Genomic DNA, 22,344 nt, shown 5'->3' with positions numbered 1-22,344 from the left:
CTTTTTAGCTCACATGGCCCAAGGCCAAGTGAGCTTTTCTCATCACTTGTCGCCCGTCGTCTGCCGTCGTCTTCCGTTAACTTTTACAAAAATCTTCTCTGAAACTACAGGACCAATTTTCACCAAACTTGGCCAGAATCATCATTAGGATATCTAGTTTAAAAAGTGTGTCCGATGACTCCGCCTGCCAACCAAGATGACCGACATGGCTAAAAAGCCGGAGAACATAGGGGTAAAATGCAAGTTTTGTTTATTTATTTTGAAAACCGTTTTTAATAGAGAAAATCTGACAAGGGCAGAAAACTATAACAGATAGAGAGAAACTTTAATTTGCATAAATAATCAGCAAGACATAATCTACGAATAAGTATGCACGGGCATGGTCGAAATCGTCAGTCGACTCCTAATTTGAGTTATTTTCCTTTGATGACGATTTTTACCAATCTTTTGCGTTTTTGCCTTATATTTTAAGATTATAATAGATCGATAGAAACTCAAATAAGCAAAAATGATCAACAAGACAAGATCTACATTTTAGACAATATGTAGGAAATTTTCCGATGACTCCTCATTAGAGTTATTGCCCTTTAGTGACGATTTTTACCATTATTTTTTTTTGGCGCTTTGTCTTATATATGATAAAAATTATAATATATAAATAGAAACTTTAACAACAAAAATGATCAGCAAGGCAAGATCAACAAAGAAGTCAAATTTTGCCGATATAGTTACTAGACTGTCACTCATCATAGAAGTGATTGCCCTTAAATGAGGATTGTTTTACCCTCTTTTGTGTTTTGAGCAAAAACTAAAGAAGATAGAGAGAAACTAAACAGACAAAATGATCAGCAATACAAGATTAACAAAAAAAAAGAAATTTTTGTCATGAATTCTATTCTTGTCTACAATGTTGGAGAGAGTCCATTAATGACCTAGGTAAGCGACACAGGCTCTTTAGCGCCTCTAGTTTTATAAAACACTAGAACACACCCGCTAAATCGCGGGCATTTAGAGTGTGGTTGAAAGTATGTAATCTGTTGTAGGATGAATTTTGTAAAAGATGACTGGAGAATTTCAGGAAAGGTATCAAAAGTATCTTAAACATGAACTGATTTTCAATCAAACATTTTGAATTTTTCACCATTCAAAATATTGGATGTAAATCTACTGAATGTCAACGCAAAGGTCAACTACATGAACGCACAATTTTAAGGAGGCGAGTTGCTTTGTCACCATGCTTTTTGTTTCGTTGTGCAGAAGACAGAATAATCGATATGTTATCCTTTTCAATTTCAGTCACTCGGATTCCACTAATAAAATCAGATTATTATGTGATATTTGCAAATAAGATCGGAATTATGAGTAGAGCCATAATAAAATACTCAATAAACAATGCGATTTGTGCACAAAACTGTCATATTCTACTGAAATCTGGAAATGGCGTCAGACTTAATAAGGTGTTGACTTTTAAAATAATCAAATAATTTAATATGGGGTGCTTATAGTATTACGTCATATGAATAGAGCCATAATAAAATTAAGAAATAATTCATGGAAGCCATAGTATTGTTGGAAATTTACACATGGCCTGGGCCGTGATATTCGAATTTTATCCTGAGCGTTTTTTTTTCGGGGGGAGGGGCTGGGATAAAAAAAAATTGTCCTGCATTTTTTTAGTTGTAATCTCTGTCCTACCTTTTTATTTTTCACTCTATTCGGTCCTGACTTTTTTTTACATAAATTGTCATCCTGCCTTTTTTTTTTTGCCAAGTTGCTCATCCTGCCTTTTTTTTTTAACTCCAAACTCCTATCTTGCCTTTTTTTCAAATTTCATCCTAGTACAAGTAGCAAACATCAATTTTAGTCTTTGCTTTAAAATTTGTCTGCTATCTCGCAATCGAGGCGATTATACTACCATGTGACCACCAATAAAGCCTTTCACTATAATATTTTTATAATGAAGACGATAAGAAACAACAAAAAATCAGACTTTAGCATAATTGAATTTTAAGATATGTTGAGTATACTGTGATACTATTTTTTAAAGATAAATTCTGTTTGCGAAATAATTAAGTGTCATCCCTATAAAAAGTCATTTAGAACAGATGTGATATATATATATATATATATATTGTATATATATTACAATGTAGCTGTTATATCTTATAATCTTAACTATGTGCAAGGGTTTGAATGATACATAGTGCATTCCTATTTCCTGTATTGTAAAGTAGGCACAAGTAGAAAGGCTACTCAAAAGAAACATTGACGAATGTTCTAAACGATAGCAACTTACTGAACTTTATAGTTTAAAATCCTAGAAGGCAAACGTCTTATTTGTAAATATTTAACTGAATGCCCCTAAAACCTGGTCTACGAAATATTACAACCCCTTCAAGCTTTGTAAGGGTATGGTACAGCCAATACGAAATCATTCGGCCATGGAGCAACTGTTTTAGGTTTAGGTCTGTAAATACGAAATGTTCCAATGTTTACTTAAAATAAAAAGCTTGAAATACTTTTTAATTCTGTTTTGTCTCTTGCACTAATTATCGTTCAAATTATATATTGTGGACCTGTGAAATTCATGAACATAATTATGCTTATCATCCTGAATAACACCCACGCATAAATGTGCTTTCGTTTTACATATTTTTTTGTTTACTGGAAAGTCTCAATCATTACGTATAAGTTACTATTCTTAGACTATCATTTTCTAATGATTTTATGTTACCTGAATTTCACGATTTATACGCTGTGCTTTAATGTATATGAAAATTAAACCTCTTTTCTATATAATTTCATTTAGATTCAGCTATCGGATTCAAGTTGCGTTTTGAGTCTATAGGCAAAGATTAATTGAGATTTGTAGAGGTAAGTGAAAATATTTTTTTATAATTTATGTATGGACAAAGATTTCATTTAGAGAAATATTATTTTGATTCCAGTAGCAAACATTAGAACATAGCAAATATTAAAATGTCTACTTTTGAGTTTTTTTTTATTGTTTTGTTGGCTAATTTGCAACAAAACCGGTCGTCTTTTTATACATAGTACTCTCATATGTTTGCTTTCATACTGTTTAACTGGGCAAATGGGTATCAAAGAATAAAGGAATTATTATTTATATTTTATATAATTCGTTAGTTTAGGAACTGTGCACGAAGCTAGTTTTACGAGAAAATAGTGTTATATTCGGTGGCATATCTCTTCCTTTGAAGCCCTAAATACATTTCGTTCTTTCAAACGACTAGGCATATTTGACAAACTTGCAGAAATAATGTATTGAAAACCAGCAACAAATTATTTTCATTTCGTTCCAATTGAATGAAAATCTGTTCAGTTTGATGATATCCCTCTCAAACAGTCGTCTTGGTCAATACTGACCAGTCAGACTTTGCAAGAATGATACATGCAAAATTAAGATCTGTTTCATTTATAACTTTGTGTTGGACTTTTATGACGTTTAAAATAATCTCTGTGTTTGTGGTCAAGACTTCTGACATATTTTTTTTACGCTTAAAGGAGTATTTTTCTTATTAGTCAATATTATTCATGTATATACACCATCCAAATTGCCTCATATTGAACACCTTTCAATAGAGTTTAAATATGAGCAATAGCTTTATCCAGGAAACATTTTACCAAACTATTGAAATGTTTGCATGATGTTAGTTAGTTAAATATTTAATTTGAGCGGAAACCGATTAGAAAAATTACAAATTTTGGCTTACCCATTAAATTTCAAATTGAACTCTCATTTTCACATAAGAAGACGACCATTTCGTATTTTCGGAATGAGGGGAGAAAAGGGGGGGGGGTTGAAATGATCATCCTGGCCTGGTAAGATTTTAAGATAAAACGATATTCTAGACAGGATGAAAATGATAATTCTACCTAAACAAAATACAGGTTATACATGTAATTAAGTACGCACAACTTAGAAAATAGATAAGCCTCAGTGGCTAGCAACATGTGGCAATGCAAATGAATATATGTTCCGTGCGCAAAAAAATCATCCTGCCCCGCCTTTATATCAAACGGTAATTCCCTCATGTTGTAAATTGTTAACTTCTGGAACAAACGCAGCCATGGATACAAGGAAAGGATATTTTAACCAAACAAAAAAATCTGTACTTTGATCAATCCTGTGATTGACCTCTTTTTGCCGAATGAAAATATATATATCGTCTGCTCTCAGAGTAAAATCGAAAATATAATTTATACCCTTAATATCATGATTATTCTGATATTTAATTTTTTTCAGATTTTCTCAGTACTTTTTCCTAATTCTACATTTTACAATATTTGTAAATGTTTGTAATTTTTTTATATTCAGATGTTCCTTTTCCAAGTATTTGTCCTTGTGTTGGTCACTAGCGTCATGGCTAAAGACATTTGTCCGAAGAAATGTTTCTGTAACAAACAATTGACATCGGTGAATTGCGCAGGACATAAACTTTTAAACGTTCCAGACAGGCTTCCGAAGTCAGTTGAGAAGCTATATATGACACACAACAATATAATACACGTTAATTTGTCTGCAAATGTCGTCTTACCAAACCTTCGATATGTCTGGCTGGACAATAACAAAATCGCAGGATTGCAAGCTAACGCATTTGATGGGATCATTGTTCCTAAGCTTTCTAAGTTGTATCTTAGGAACAATAAGATATCTGTGATAGAAAGCAGAACTTTTTTAAATATGTCTTCATTAACCCAGGTCTTTCTAAGCAACAATGACATTCAAAAAATAGAACCAGATGCCTTTGAAGACACTCCATCAGTTCAGTTAATAAACTTGGACAGTAATTATTTGTCCGAAATTCCAAGACTTGGGAAATTAAAAAGTCTTAAAAGTCTTTACATACAGGCGAACCAAATTTCTAATCCCAAGTTTCCGGATGAGTTTAAGGATCTGAAGAAAATTAACGACATTGGCTTGAGTAACAACGCAATCAGGAAACTTGATGATTTGACCTTTAAAAATTTGCAAAATTCAGATGTACGGAAACTGGAAGTATCAAGGAGTAAAATTGATGAAATATCTACCGGTGCTTTTAAGTGGCTGAAGAATATAACATCCCTTAAATTAGGCTATAATCCTTTGACAAGTTCAGATTTAGAGATGGCATTCCATGGTCTTGTAGGATCGAGTCTGGTTTCATTGAATATAGATAATATAACTCTTGGTGGAGTATTACCCTCATCCACCTTTCAGTTACTTCAGAATACACCAATAACGACACTCAGTATGAAAAATAACAAAATGAGCAGTATACCCCAAAAGGGGTTCGCAAATTTAAAGAAGTTGATTAGCTTAGATCTCAGAGCTGCGAACATTTTCAAAATAGATGACAGTGCTTTTGAAGGGCTGGATGCCTTAACAGGGTTATTCCTAAACGACAATCAGCTATCCCAGGTACCTAACAATCTTCCGCCATCATTACAAAAGTTATATTTAAATGGCAACCAAATCTCGGCGTTGAAAGACAATACCTTTATGAAGTTGTCAAAACTACAGTTACTATACTTAGGAGGGAACAAAATTCACCAACTTGAACAGAAAGCATTCTTTGGCCTTACTAGCTTAAAAAAGATACACCTGGTAAATAATAAGATCCATACCTTACCAGGAAGACTCTTCGAATCTTTCGTTGTTTTAGATTCACTCGAACTAAATAAAAATAATATAAACCAAATTCCGAACGGTGACAGTCTCTTTGCATCAATGGCATCTCTGCTGTATCTGAACATGGCTGACAATGCATTTTCATCCTGTTCTATGGGACTTTTTAAAGTCCTTACATCGCTTAGGTATTTACACCTTGAAAATAATCAACTTGGTGACTTGATTGCTAGAGACGTCAATGGTAATCTGTTTGCTGGAATGGACAAACTTATCGTATTGAACTTGACCAACAATCAATTGACGCAGCTTCCGGGTCCACTTTTCAAAGATCTGATAAATCTACAAAACCTTACAATGAGATCGAACAAAATATCATCATGGGGAGACAACTTATATAAAAGAACTTTCAAACTAGAAAATCTTGATCTTGGTCAAAATATGATTGCACTGGTCAATTCGTCATCTGTTGGAGACTTTAAGAAAATGAAAACTCTTGATCTACGTCAGAACCCTTTTGCTTGCACGTGCGACTTGCGATGGTTCCGTGATTGGATAAATACAACAAAAATAGCAATTTTGCACAACGAAACATATCTCTGCAATTCGCCCCCAGAATGGCATGGAAAGAAGCTTCTTTCTTTTGACAGACATAAAATAAATTGTGTCTGGTTTACAAGAAGAGAAATTATATTTGCAGCAGTAGGCGGTTTCCTAGTTTTTGTTATAGTAATTGCTATCGTGTACAAAAGACGTTGGTACATCAAGCTCCGATGGTATAGAATTCGTCGATCATTGAAAAGGTCTGGTGGAACCGGAACTGGCGGTTATCAGAGACTTAATGGCGATGTTAATAAATACGATGCATACATTTCTAGTGCCAGCGACAATTATCAATGGGTTTTGAAAAATATCTTTCCTGGGATAGACAGCGGAGATCTGGACACTGAAAAATTCGGTGGTGAATTCAAACTGTATTTCGAGGACCGAGACGCCGAGCCAGGAAAAGCTGAAGTATATAACATCATAGAGAACATGGAAGCTAGTCGAACTGTACTCATTATACTTACAAAAGAATACATGGCGAAAGAGCGATACAAGTTTGAAATCATTACAGCGATCGATTTATTGGAAAAGGGCAAAATTTCTGATATTCTGATTGTCAATGTTGATGGACTCACCGCCAGACATGTTCCGAGGTTATTGCTGCGTAAGATGGAAAGGCACGACTTCCTCACGTGGGAAGATTCAGCGGAGGCTAAAATGACCTTTAAAGAACAATTAGCGGATGGCTTAAGAAGGAAAAGACGAATGGAGAATGTTATATGATCTTTTTCATACATTATGAAACTCTGGAATACTGCTGTTTAATATTAAGAATATTCTTTTCAAAATTAGATCTTAGTTGTGAAAAGCTAGTGTAGAGTTTAATTGTTTCATAATTTATGCGAATGATTATACAACTGAATATCTTGTGTACACATAATGGACTCATGCTCAGTGTTTTGCTTAATCACGAAGGCGTATTGAGATACTGTCAGTATCTTTCTATATTTATCATACACGATGAGAATCAGAATCATTGGCTGTTACTGACGATATTTTAAATATTCTTTGACATGATTTTTTCTTTCTTTCTGCAAATGAACGTATTTTGCTAACATACCATGTCGATTGCTTCTATTGTAAAACACGCACCTTCTCATCCACAGTGGGTTCTTTTTTATTAATATTTTTGTCGTTGATCAAATGTAATTTTTTGCTTGGTATTGAATTTATATAGATATAGGTTTCGGACATAAAGTAGACAGAAGTAAAATTTCCGAACCGCTTCTTACTTTAAAATAACATTTGTTTTCGCGTCACAAAACCATTGTACTAGATTTCGACAATTTTAAACTTGATAGACGACTATCAACTTAATGATACGAGTAGTAGATTTGTTTTAAGTCACTCAGTTTTGTGTTTCAACATCAGTGAGAACATCGCTCTATTATATATTCACTTTGTCAGAATTATTAAACTTGTCAGTAAATGTATCCATGTGATATTACAGTGTTTATAATTTCTTCTTGTAATATATTTGTAAACATTTTACAGCTGAATACTGCCTATTTTGTGCACTTCTTTTGGGGCATAATATTTGTTTATTAATTTCACTAGTAGTTCTTGCGATATACATGTAGTCTCATAGTATACTAACTCGTTTACACTTGACAGAGTTCTCAATTTTATTATTTTTTTTGTGTTTTCGTTTTTGTTTTTTTGTTTTTTGTTGTTACCATAGTTATGATGTAAAACCTGCAGATATATAAAATGCATTTATGCAACTATCGTTTATGCATTGATAAGATCAAGGGTTTTGCTCACACATTGTTGTCAATATAAAAAGAATTCTATGCGACAGTCATACAAGTGAGAGGTTTAGCTAGCTATAAAACCAGGTTTAATCCAATATTTTCTACATACGGAAATGTCTGTACCAAGTCAGGAGTATGACAGTTGTTTTCCATTCGTTTCATGTGTTTGAACTTTGGATTTTGCCATTTTATGAAGGACTTTCCGTTTTGAATTTCCTTTGGAGTTCGGTATTTTTGTTATTTTACTTTTTTCATGGCAATGTAATGACTTTGGAATAGTGTAAGTATAAATAGTTTAAAGATCACTTTTACAATTGTATGCTACATGTACATGTATTTGTTTTGATTTGTTTTGATTTAATAAACTTTGAAATAACGAAACATATTATTATGAAAATAAATAGAAGTGGTATGATTGCCAATGAGACAACTCTCCACAAGAGACCAACTGACACCAAGTTAACAACTATAGGTCACCGTACGGCCTTCAACAATGAGCCAAGCCCTTACCACATAGTCAGCTATAAAATGCCCCGAAATGATAAACGTAACACAATTCAAACGAGAAAATTAATGGCCTTATTTATTGCTCATTTGACTTTTTTTAGAGGAATATGAATGTCATTTGTATTAAATTGTGACCAGTTTAAGACAAGACTTTATTTGATAAAATTATAAAAGTTGGATGAATAGATAATTAACATATTATTTTGTTATGAAGTAGGACATTTCTTTCACAAGCATTGTTCACTTTCATGCATAAAGACTACTTTGAATCTTCATAACAGTTCAATACACAAAGGCTTCATTGTGTACTTTGAGGGTAAAAAGAAAAACAGTTCCTATATAAGAATAATATATAGCACGCTTTTTCCGAATTAATATATTAAATGCATCAAGTACGTAGCCAGACATGCAACAACAACTATCAAAGATGGAAGTTAGAGCACTGGTCTAAACTCCTCCCAATCCTATGACAATCGGTCAACGGCGGATTTGATAGTGCAATAACTAAACTGATAAACCATTCCGTTAATGCACTCCTTTAAGAATTAAAGAAGGTAACTCACTCGAAGATCAACAGAAAAAATGCCATTCATGTTACAACAAACTCTTAGCGTCAGTGAAAGTTACAGTGTAATACCAGTCCAGTGGCGCGGTGAGTGTGCGCCTCCTAAAACTGCCAAAGCATTGGTTTGAATGATAATAATGATAGAGAAGTGGGATGATGTAAATCCTGCTAATCAGGACTCTGGACCTGTTGGTGGAATAGGCAGTCTCATATACCGCGCCCATTTGTTTCTAACTTTTAAAACAATATTTTGTAAATAGCGCATAACTGCATTTTGATAGATTTGATTGCAATTGGTGTTGAACATTTTTCTCAAAAGAAACCAGAATTTAAATTCCAAACCAGAACAAACAAACATCTGCGATTCTATGCATCGCCATTTAAAAACAAATTTACCCCAATTTAGTTACAAATGGCCTATGTCAAATATCATAATCCGCAAAATAGTTATTCTATTTATAATTTCTTCAACAGCAATTTATAGAGCTGAATATATATTTATTTCATGGATATTGAAGTGTAAGAGAAACTTTTTTAAAATTAAAAGGTAAGTGAGGGGAAAGATACCAAAGAGATATTCAAACTCATATGCCGAAAATAAACTTACAATGCCATGGCAAAAAAACCATCAAAAGACGAATAACAGTATGCAAAACACAACATAGAAAACTAAAGACTGAGCAACACGAACCCCACCAAAAACCAGCATTGATCTCATGTGCTGAGGGGGGGGGGGGGGGGGGGGGGGGGGGGGGCGGAACCAGGATCTGCTCCACATGGTACATGTAAAAGTCCTGTACAGAAATATATTGCCGTCCGTCCTTCGTCTTTTAAAAATCTTCTCCTCTGGAACCATGGGCTGGTTACATCCTGAAAACAGTAAAAGGACCAGAACAATTAGATCTACAAATCAGTCAAACATGACAGAAATCTTAAATTGATCCCTTATAGGAGTAGTTGCCTTTGAATGATGATTTTATCTTTTTTGCATTTTTTTGCGAAAACAATAGTTGATAGATAGAAACTGGCAATAGTTAATAGCAATAACGTTCAGTAATATAGGATCTACAAATAAGTCAATTCACCGAAGTCGTCAGTTGACTTCTTATAGGAGTTATTGCCCTTGAAAGATAATGTTTACCCATTTTATGAATTCTTGCATGAACTATGATAGAGAGATAGCAACAATACACTACATGTAACAGCAAATATATTCAGCAATTATTATATAAGAACAACGAATACGTCAAGTAGTTGAAATCGTCACTAGACACCTAAGAGGAGTTATTGCCATTGAAATATGATTTTCACCCATGTTTGTGTTTTGTTAAAAACTAAAATTGAAAGGGAGAAACAGTGAATAGCAAACAAACATTACCACAATAAGACCTACAAATAAGTCAACATGGCCGATATTGTCAACCGACACCTTATATGAGTTATTTCCCGTGAATAATGATTTTCGCCATTTTCTGCATTTTTTATCAAAAGAAAAGAAGAAACTTTTGAATAAAAAAAAATCAATAAAAATTGTCAGAATCCGTATTGGATTTATTGCCCTTACGTGACGATTGTTATTGATTGAATATTTGTGTGGTGTAAAATGCATGAGAAATGTTTTTTGAGAAACAGTTTTTAAAGTACAATATTGTTGTGCAAGAGACTGAAGGTGTCATTGCATTCGATTTTTGATTATTGTGTTGATGATATATGTCATTATATTACTTTTAACCATTGTTTAGTGAATATTCTTGTGTATTATGTAATATATTTATTGTATATAAATGTTGAATATTTGAATTAGGATTAAAAAAAGATCTACAGATATATTTACAAATAAAATAAGAAAACATAAAAGTAAATATATATATGATATATCAAAATGAAATATGTTTACCAGGTGAGCGATGTAGGTTCTTGTGAGCCTCTTGTTTTTGTCTATCATATTGTATGATATTTGCATAATTATTATGGTTCAATATTATTTCATGACAAGTGAATTATATTGCACTGATTGATGATAATTACAATTGTTGAAATGTTCCTTCCTGTTTTTGAGACGGTACTTTAGAAAACAATCGGCGTTTTCCCTTATGTCTAAGTCAAATCATTCTTTTAAATCACAATTATTCAGTTTTAAATTAATAGTATACAAGGTCACACGATTGTTTTCTGATTAAATCAATTGTGTTTGAGAGTACTTCAAGTAAACAATAGGCTCCTTCATGTTGCCATTGACAAATCATAATATTACAGTACAAAAAGGTCAATTCAAATGGCTTTGTCCTCCTAACAAACCAGTTTGCTATAATGTTTTAGCTAGGTTAATTCTAAAATTCTTCTGGTCAGTTGAATATCCCTATATACGAAACTTGCTCGTTTCGTACAGTCACGATCGTTAATTTTTGGAAAGTTTGCTATAGCTTGCTATAGCAAAAACTTTCCTAATGCATCGGCCTCAAACCGGAAGTGACAGACTATCTTACTTTAGAATGTGTGTTCTACTCCTAGATAATGTAATACTGGTGTTTGACAACTAATTCTAGGAAGATGCTTTTGAAATTTTGAGTTACTTCTATTTTGATTAGCCTACAGTTTGAATTAAAATGTACTGAATGTTCATCGATAATTCAAATAATTCAACTTCATTTTGAAAATGGCTATCACAAACACTACTTCGCGGATCTGCGCTGCGCGGAAAGTAAAATCAATACACATCTACACGAGACAGCAGTTTCTACGTTATGCTTTTATCGGTATTCCCCAGACATACGTGAGATCAATATCAACGGGAGTACTATAATCCTAGTTTCAGGGGTTTCCTCCCGTCCTCCGGTTGAAGAGAAAATAAATACCGTGTTTAAAATATTTCATGAATGAACATTTTTCGACGCTTACTACTACATTGTAGCGGGAATCCCTCTGGATCAGCCCCACCCCCTCATGTTTGAGAACGTGTAAACGGTTGAGATCCCCACCCCTAAACCATATATATTCTTGTATGGGACAATAAAACAAGTCAAATGAAATAAAGGGGGTGTCCTTGGATGCCGCCCCCACCCCATCCTGTTTTGAGAACTTGTAAACGGTCAAGATCCCCACCCCGAAACCATATATATTCTTGTACGGGACAATAAAACAAATCAAATGAAACTCCCACCCCCTTCCTGTTTAAGAACTTGTAAACGGTCGAGATCCCCACCCATATACAATATATAATCTTGTATGGGACAATAAAATAAATCAAATGGAATATAGAGGAAGTCCACAGGGGTCACCCCACCCCCTTCTTTTTGAAAACTTGTAAACGGTCGAGATCCCCACCCCTTAACCATATATATTCTTGTATGGGACAATAAAACAAATCAAATGAAATATAGGGGGAGTCCCTGGGTGTCATCCCCACCCCATTCTTTTTGAAAACTTTTAAACGGTCAAGATCCCCACCCCGAAACCATATATATTCTTGTATGGGACAATAAAACAAATCAAATGAAATAAAAGGTGAATCCCCTTGGGTCCCTCCCACCCCCTTCCTGGGAATGAATAAATATGGGAGCTTTGTTTAGGAGACTTCGTAACAGCATCAAGTTACAATTATTTCTTGTATTAGTATTTTTTTTTTATAGTCGGAAAAAAAGTTAAACACCCAATCTACACATTAACAACCTATTTGAAATATTACACATCTACCGTTGCAAACTTTCCACAGGTGCTATCCAGCACTTTGATTTTTTCGATGTGCTGAAAAGCTTTTTCATAATGTATCACTTCTACGTTTATAATTTTTATCTTAAAAGTTTAAAATTTATTATTAAATTTGGTAGTTACGAATAATGTAAATACATTGGTATTAAAATATTGGGTTAACCGGGTGTTGGTTATACAATCTCACATCAATAAACCCGAAAATCTGAAGTAGCAAGCCATATAGAAATGAGGGAATGTGATATGATTGTCAATGAGTTAGCTACAAGTTACTAGTGACCAAAAGAGTAGGATGTAAACAACTTAAGCGGCCATCCATCAATACAAAAATAAAACGATATGATAGGATTGCTAACGGGACAACTTTCCAACAGAGACCAAATGACGTAGAAGTAAGCATCTATTATGTATGTCACCTTGCGGCCTTTAACAATGAGAAAAACGCGGTGTAGCAAGCTATCATAAAAGACCCCGATCTGACAAATGTAAAACAATTCAAACGAGAAAAACTAACGGTATGATTTAAGTACAAGACAAGAATCGAAATATTTATATTATATTGTTACAACAACAAACGACAACCAATGAATTACAGGCTTATGTCAAGGATATCGTGACAAGAAATTCAAGCACAGTGATATCTGAGACACGATAATTTAGATCAGAAACAATTATTCAATAAGCAAATCTGGAAACGCTGACAAGGAAAATACACTGAAACAATTTGAAAAACAAAAATTCATTTTAAAACAGCAAAATTTGTCTTTTGATATAGTTTCTGAAATACCATACTTTGAATTATACATGTAAGATGATCATCATAAATTGAACAGAAATATGCTTATTTGTCATTATTAGAATTTAAAAAAAAACGCCGTTACAAAAACAGGAAGTCATTCCTTCAAAATCTATGCAATTTTATAGGTCTTTGTGTTCTTTTGAATGTAACAGGTGCTTCAGGGGATTTTTATTTGGTAATGTCTACGATTATCCGCAAAAGGTAACAAAGAAATAATTAATGTTACTTTCGAGACTAATCCAAAATGTGTTTCCGGACAGGGACGTAATTTCATACGGACATTGCAGGTAACAATAAAGTCATTCTTAGCTCACCTGGCCCAAAAGGCCAAATGAGCTTTTCTCATCACTTGTCGTCCATCGTCCGTCGTCGTCCGTCTGTCGCTAACTTTAACAAAAATCTTCTCCTCCGAAACAACTGGGACAAATTTAACCAAACTTTGCCACAATCATTATTAGGGTATCTAGTTTAAAAAATATGTTCGATGACCCCGCTTGCTAATCAACATGGCCGACATGGCTAAAAATAGAACATAGGGGTAAAATGCAGTTTTTGACTTATATCTCTGAAACTAAAGATTTAAAGCAAATCTGACATGGAATAAAAATGTTTATCAGGTTGAGATCTGTCCGCCCTGAAATTTTCCGACGAATCAGACAACCCGTTGTTGGGTTGCTGCCCCTGAATTGGTAATTTTAAGGACATTTTGCAGTTTTTGGTTATTATCTTGAATATTATTATAGATAGAAATAAACTATGAACAGCAATAATGTTCAGCAAAGTAAGATCTACAGATAAGTCAACATGACTAAAATTGTCAATTGATCCCTTAAGGAGTTATTGCCCTTTATAGTCAGTTTTTAACAATTTTTTGTAAATTTTTGTGATCTTTTACAAAAATCTTCTCCTCTGAAACTACTGAGACAAATTTAACCAAACTTGGCCATAATCATCAATAGAGTATCTAGTTTAAAAAATATGTCCGATGACCCCGCTTGCGAATCAACATGGCCGACATGGCTAAAAATAGAACATAGGGATAAAATGCAATTTTTGGCTTATATCTCTGAAACTAAAGTATAAGAGCAAATCTGACATGGAGTAAAAATATGTATTAGGTTGAGATCTGTCCGCCCTGAAATTTTCAGACGAATCAGACAACCCGTTGTTGGGTTGCTGCCCCTGAATTGGTAATTTCAAGGACATTTTGCAGTTTTTTGTTATTATCTTGAATATTATTATAGATAGACAGCAATTATGATTAGTAAAGTACGATCATGGAACATCTTGAGAGCCTCTAGTTATTTTTACCCTCAGTTACTGTTACCTGCAAAATTTTACATTTGCAAACTCACACAGCTTTTCATAGTAATGTTATGCATTTACTAATACTGAGTTGTTCTTGTGTTATCATGATTAATATAGTATGTACCTCATGCAGTTACAAATGTATCTCATAGGTATGCTCAGCATTGAATATCGTTTCTTCTAGTGTTTCACCATCGTTGCATTACAGTTTTAACATCATTTGGCATTTCATCTGAAAGATACTGGAAAAATAATGTGTGATCCATTACTCCTAATGAAATGGCTATCAGTCCGTAACGCGATAAATGTTTAGGCGTGCAAAATTAATGCAACAAATGTTTACACCACTGATTTGAACGGGTTCCTTCCAATTTGGACGACAAAATTTCTGGTCCCACAAATGCATTGTATATTTCAATTTTGAATGAATTATATCTTTATTTCTGATCTCTTTTTTGGCTTTGGATGGTGCTCCTATTTTAGAAGAACTTTAACATATTCACAGTGCTTTAGTACAGATATACAACTATGAAAATATATTTACATAAAATAATAGTTAAAACATTGTTGTGACGTCATTCTTGTGTTATACCCGTTCTTTATTTCAGTGATAGGACTATCATTTACCTGTAAGAAACAATTATGATACATTTAACTTTCCAATATTTTCCAGAATAGCCCTCTTCTTTCTTAAAATATATTGGACAGCTGACAGGTAGCATAATTGATTCTTACAGGTAAATGACAGTCTAAGGACTGAAAATAATCCACTAATTCACACAATTTGTTTTTCCTGTCTGAAACAAAATTACAACGAATGAACAAATGACAGCAATTAGGGAACGACCATTTGATATTCTGGGGAGGGGGAGGCAGGAGGATTTGTTTTGGATGGGTTATTTATTTTTGTGGACCAAAAGGACAGATTATTTATTTTCTGCACTGTTGAAGCATGATTTTTCATTTTCATGAAAACAAGGGACTGGTTATCTATTTCCACAATTATGTTTATGATATTTGAAAACATACAATTTTTAAATTCTTTAATAAATAACATAGTAAATTAAGTCAATCAGAATTAATCATCATCCTCTGGAAGTTAATTTTCTGAATTGCAAACTGCATATATTGCATATGTACAAGGTATTAAAGCTGGGCTGTAACTAGCCTCTTTTAAAAGTAGTCAAACATTTTCGCCGAGCGGAGGGAGGCGAAAAAAAATCAGCGAAGAGTCTGGGGTTCGCTGAAGGCCCCAACAAGCTATAGAAAAAATGGCACAAAATCATGCATATTGCGCGTTTCCCAGACCCTTTCTTAATCTGAAATGCAAGTTCTGTTTTAATTTTTTGACAATATTCTGGTCTCAAAGCAAAATATATAGATTCAGTGTAAGACTTTTAGTTTTTAGGGACAACATCAAAAGACCAATATGTAGGACAAAGCAAAAAATGTTTCAGTTTGCAGAAAAACCTTTTATGCCTTTCAATTATGTTTTTTTTCAAATTAAGTTAAGAGGGGGCTGATTATCATTGATATAACTATGTCAAGTCAGTTTTTATAACACATTTCAATTACAACTTGATGTAGTTCCTAACTGGGATACAATTTAACGTAGTTTGTAATAGACAAAAGGTCCTTAAATATAATAAAACTCAAGTTTAAAACATAATTACTAAATTACAAATAGAATGCAACACTAAGAGAATAGTCATAAAGAAGGGCAATCAATGAACAAAAGACAAACCCGGGAACAGATAAAACACAAAACGACAAACATTATAGACAATCAACACTGAAAAATAAAAATAAATGAGAAACATGGATCTCAAAAAACAGGGGCTACGTCAGAGGCTGAACAGAACTTGCTTCTTGCAAGACACTTGCCGTGAAAACAATTTGATATGAAGACAAGCTTTTGTTTTGAAATTTCCAACATGAGGCATTTGCCTCAATGTAGTTACGGCCCTGTAATAAAAGTGAGGTAAAATGTTCACGAGACAATATACCTCAAGTGAAATGAAACCCATTTTCAAACATTTCAAATACATGAATATTTATATTATTAAAAGATTTGGGAAGTTTTTCCCGAAAAAAATATGAAAAAGACGAATTTTATAAGAATCTGGTATTGGGTGCCATCTCATACTCCAGATAGCATTTATAAAATGGCTTAAAAGACCTGCCAAGTTATTTTCAATACATTGTAAGTCAGATTATTTATTTTCAAACTACCACAGAACAAACCATTCATTTTTGTTATTATCAAGGCTGATTTATTTATTTTTAAAATCCTCCTGCCCCCTCCCAAATGTTCTAAAACAATACTTATTTTACGGCCATGCTCATGTTTCGGGTCGTCTCCCTTAGCATCAATTTTGTTGACAATGCTCGTTGTAAGTGAGGAGTTTTGATCTGTACAAGCAACTTTTGCGTTAACATCGCTATTTACCATTTTAGATGCTCTTCGCATGTCCTCTTGTACCCACGCACTGCCGATAAACGACGACCAATTTTATTTTGCAATTAGCTGCTCATCTACACCTTTTACGAATAAACTAGTCGCTGCCGTCGCACGTAGGGAATGATTTGTAAAGTTGCCAGAGATTTCAGCAGCTTTGCGCAATTCAGACAGTGTCTTTTGTAGCTGGTGAACGCTTATTGGACAATCGTCGTACCATTCATCACATTTTTCTAGGTCTCAAGTAACATGTCTGGCATTTTCTGTCATTTGTTCTGAATTGAAATACAAATATGGAATATTTTACATCATTTTGAAAATGTATTTAATAAAATAAAACCTGTATAACCCGTCTTTCATGTATGGATGCTCCGCAATCTGACCATTCGGTAACTTGAAATCATAAAGACAAAAAAAGAAGAATCGTTTTGTTAAATATCATTTATAATGCTAGATTGGTTTTAGATCTTATTGCTGGAAAACTTAACAAATGTATTTTGCATCGAATATTTGTCAAATTCTGTGGTCAAAGTGACATGTGTTTATTGCTGTTGTTTTACATATAAACAAAGTAGTGATATGTCAATATTGAGAAATATAAACCCAAAGCTTTTCATAAAGGCATCCAACCAAGAAATGAAACAATTCAAGTGTTTCAAAAAAGTTGTTTACTAATTTACTATCTTGCAAAAGATGGGGTTCTTCAGTGATAACCAGAAATGCAACGTACCTATTAAATGTACTGGTCATTACCATTAAATATTATAGGTATGAGACTGTACGGGGCCTTTTATAGCCGACTATACAGTATTGGTTTTTGTCGAGCCTGCGACTTTTGTCGCAGAAAGCTCGACATAGGGATAGTGATCCGGCGGCGGCGGCGTTCGCAAACTTCTTAAAAGCTTTATATTTTAGAAACTAGAAGACCTGGATGCTTCATACTTTGTATATAGATGCCTTATGTTACGAAGTTTCCGTCTGTTATATGTCCATTGTCCTTGATCTCATTTTCATGGTTCATTGACTACTTGAAAAAAAAGTCAAAATTTTTTGTAATGTTAATTTCTTTCTTATTATGAGTAATAGGATAACTATATTTAGTATGTGCGTACCTTGCAAGGTCTTCATGCCCGTCGGACAATTTTTATTTGACCTCGACCTCATTTCATGGATCAGTGAACAAGGTTAAGTTTTCGTGGTCAAGTCCATATATAGATACTATAAGCAGTAGGTCTACTATATTTGGTATATGGAATGAATGTAAGGTGTACATGTCCAACTGGTAGGTGTCATCTGACAATGACCTCATTTTCATGGTTCAGTTGTCAAAGTTAAGTTTTTGAGTTTTGGTCTTTTTTTCTAATACTATATGCAATAGGTCAGCTATATTTGGTGTATGGAAATATTTTATGATGTACATGTCAGTCTCGCAGATTTTATTTGACCTTGACCTCATTTTCACGGTTCATTTCTTAGTGTTAAGTTTTTGTGTTTTGGTCTGTTTGTCTTCAACTATAAGCAATAGATCAACTATGTTTGTTGTATGGAAGGATTGTGAGGTGTATATGTCTGTCTGGCAGGTACCAGCTGACCTTGACCTCATTTTCATGGTTCATTGGTCAATGTTAAGTTTTAGATACTATAAGCAATAGGTCAACTATATTTAATGCATACATTGATAGTAAGTTGTGCATGTCTGTCTGACATGGTTCATTTGACCTTGACCTCATTTTCATGGTTCGTTGGTCAATGTTAAGTTTTCTTGGTAAAGACTGTTTCTTAGAAACTATAAGCAATAGGTCAACTATGTTTGGTTTATTGAATGATTGTAAGGTGTACATGTATTTCTCGTTTGGTTTATCTTACCTTGACCTCATTTTCTTGGATCATGTTAAGTTTATGTGTTACTTGTAGTAAAGCTTTATATTTAGGACTATCAACATAAAATCAATGGTTAGTAAAGAAGGGGAGACATTTCAGCGTGTGCACTCTTGTTCTCATTTTTGAAGGCCGTACGGTTGCCTATAATTACTTACATCCACTTCTTTTGAACTTTGGTGGATAGTTGTCTCATTGGCAATCATACCACATCTCCTTGTTTTTTATATTAGTTTAATACTACTTACATGTCAACCAAAATGGGGACCTGATAAACCAACAAAGAAAAACGAAAACATGTTATGACTAAATAGGCGTTTAATGTTTGTCGAGATATTCGATATTTTGTATCAATATTATATACAGTAATCAATATTTACCTCAGTGACATGTACTTTTGTTACATATTTATAATGCAACTTTCAGTACAGTCAGTATTCTGGTATGCCCTCACCACCTTTGGTTGAATTTTTCGAGGCTCTATGCCCCCGAAATTCGTTTTAGAAACATCTTTTGTATACTCTAAATACTTTCTTCCATCAGTAGGAGATTGTCTAACAGATATTTGTGTGTTACCACTAACACGTAGATTCCTATGCTCTTGTCCGGCACGAAAGGCAAAGTATAATCCAATACAGTACAGTAATTTATCAAAGAGTTTTTTGGCGTATCGGTTCCAAGAATTTATTACTCCACATGTAAGACTCCTGGTTAATCACATCTGTCTTCTTTGTATTTAAACCAATTCCGTTTCTACTAAGTTCTTTCATTCTAGAATCCAGAACAAAGCACTAAAATCTTTCTCGTCTTAAATACTAATATAATAGAACGGTCATTTTGTCGTAAAAAACGCTGGATGCAAATTATCGATTCATACAGTGTACTTGGATAGTAGTCATTTCCTCATTTGTTGCGCACTTCAGTTATGAAATATCCATGAACTGTGTTGAGTTGAGAATAACTTATTGAAACTAAACTATTCTCAATAACAGAAATTTTACTATCCGTTTTTGCAATTGTATTTCTGTCCTCCAGCCAATCTTCAAAGAGTTTGACAGCCCACTCAGTTTTGTTTTTTGGTGCTTTTTGGTATTTCTTTTTGTACTGTAACAAGCTGTTTTATATCCTCGTCCGTCTTCGGATATACAAATCGACCTCTGGTGTTGCTATCATTCTGGTGAATTTTTAAAAAGGGGGCCCACTGACTTCCTAAGAAGACGGCCCCTCTAGTCATGCTTCACTGATTCCCTAAATAATTAACCAAATTTTTATCTCAAAAGGGGTGCCTCCCCCTCCCGAAATCCGCCTCTGAGGACCACAAGTAAAATAAATTCGTTGTAATTATGAGAAAATCGTGCATCTGAAATAGATGTTTTACCAAGTGTTGATGTGCACCTCCCACTGTGTACAAAATGTAGATCGAGAATTTGCTTCATAAACTAGGGGCTACAACTGTTTTTAATTTATAATTTTTAGGTGTCGGCGTTTATTTGCAAGTTTTTTTTGTTTTAAAAATCTGATATTATTGCTTGAATAGAAATATGATAAAAAATTCGCTTATCAACGACGATGAATGTAAGAAACAGAAAAAAAGGAACGCGTTACCGCAGGTTAAAGCAATCAATCGTGTTTTCGATTAGCACTTTGTTCTTAGAGATCGTTTAAAAGCAGATGTAGTCTAGAAATTAAAATAATCGTAGGTGCCAGATTTAATCATTTGTTAAATGTAATTGTTTTATAAAAAGTCGAACTCTTTGGGTAAACCATAACCGTCTCTTGCAAAGACAACCGCCGATTTTACTATTGCAAGTTTAAAAAAAAACATATTAGTTAAAACAAGCACAAAAAATGGACATATTCAAGTACACCTTCTAGGGTGCACTCGTCTTTAGTGACAGCACCAGTTTTTTTTTCGATTTTATCCTGCAATCGACGTTTCTACTATACTAATACAGGTGTACAGATAACACGAAGCAATATACGTATACTAGACATATATAGTCTCCTGGTATCCTGCTTCTGTTGCGAGCGAACGGTTATGTCAAATTACTGTTTACGTCACAGTTTAATTTGGGGGTCCTCATTGCGGTCCGCGTTTAAGTCATGTCGATTTCTTTCAAAAACAAATTCAACGATTGGGATGGAAAAAAAATGTACAAAATTAATTGCAGGATAAAGACAATAACTGTTTAGTGTCTTTAAATATCAGCTGTATTTATACTCGGCTAGAAACAAGAGTAATAGCTCGCTGAAGCTCGCATTGCACGTGTTTCTTAGCCTTGTACAAATACAGCTGATATTTAAAGACACTAAACAGTTATTGTCTATGTAAAGGTTGTTGGGGACTTTTTGTAAACAGCAAACGCTCACACAACATGGATACACAAGTTTAAATGTTAAAACGAAATTCTCTGTAATAAAGGCTGTGGATTCTCTGCAAAAATCTTCAGTTGCCACGAAATCCACATAATTTATTCTATTAAATGCAATGAAATATTACTGCTGTGAAAGACATTCCCTTTAGTATATGTACAACATATCACGTCTCTTTTATTCAGTACTTTAGCTGTTATGATGGTATTGCACTTTGAAAATTTCGTAATACACAGGCCTACAGAAGGGGTCATAAATTTTAAACTTGATTGGTATGATATAAATTACTCAAAAATTACATGTCTTGTCATTAAAGGCACTGTAAACAAAGCTAATACATATACATCAAACATATTTGAAAATAGAATTATCATTATAGTTTTTGTCTTGCCTGCGACAAAAGTCGCGGAAAGCGAGACATAGTGATTGTTTTTCCGGCGACGATGACGATGTTGGCGTCAACAATTGTTAACTTTTCTGCTTAAGTTAGTTTGGTAGCAACTTCTTGTGATATGTCATTGATATTTGATATAAAGTTGCATTACTATCAGTACATATCAGTTTGACAACTATTTTGAGGCCCTCGGCACTCGGGCAATCCCACATACAAAAACATATTATTTGACAAGGATGAGATTTTGGCGAATCATAAGTCCTTCATGACATCAATGAACATTACATTGAAAAGCAAATCTGAGGACTTACCTTGTTTGCATTGGATACCTAAGCTTCACAAAATTCCGTTCAAACTACGGTACA

General features: G+C 33.8%; 1 protein-coding gene across 3 annotated transcripts in view; it reads left to right on the top strand.

Annotated features, from left to right (window-relative positions):
• Positions 1-22,344, top strand: part of LOC127701889 (leucine-rich repeat-containing protein 15-like) — an 89,697-nt gene that overhangs the window by 3,444 nt on the left and 63,909 nt on the right. For 2 of the 3 annotated variants that reach the window (XM_052205864.1, XM_052205861.1), the window contains exons 2-3: positions 2,810-2,874; positions 4,340-8,370. In XM_052205864.1, coding sequence (XP_052061824.1) covers positions 4,340-6,958 — 2,619 coding nt within the window. In that variant the 5' untranslated portion in view covers positions 2,810-2,874 and the 3' untranslated portion in view covers positions 6,959-8,370. Of the gene's footprint in view, positions 1-2,809; positions 2,875-4,339; positions 8,371-22,344 lie in introns of those variants that run through there. The other variant, XM_052205862.1, reaches the window with a different exon arrangement.

The sequence above is a fragment of the Mytilus californianus genome, unplaced genomic scaffold (assembly GCF_021869535.1).
Source record: "Mytilus californianus isolate M0D057914Y unplaced genomic scaffold, xbMytCali1.0.p SCAF_5, whole genome shotgun sequence".
Classification (NCBI taxonomy): Eukaryota; Metazoa; Mollusca; class Bivalvia; order Mytilida; family Mytilidae; genus Mytilus; species Mytilus californianus.
Note: the sequence above shows the minus strand (reverse complement) of the source record. Positions and strands in the feature narration are given on the sequence as shown.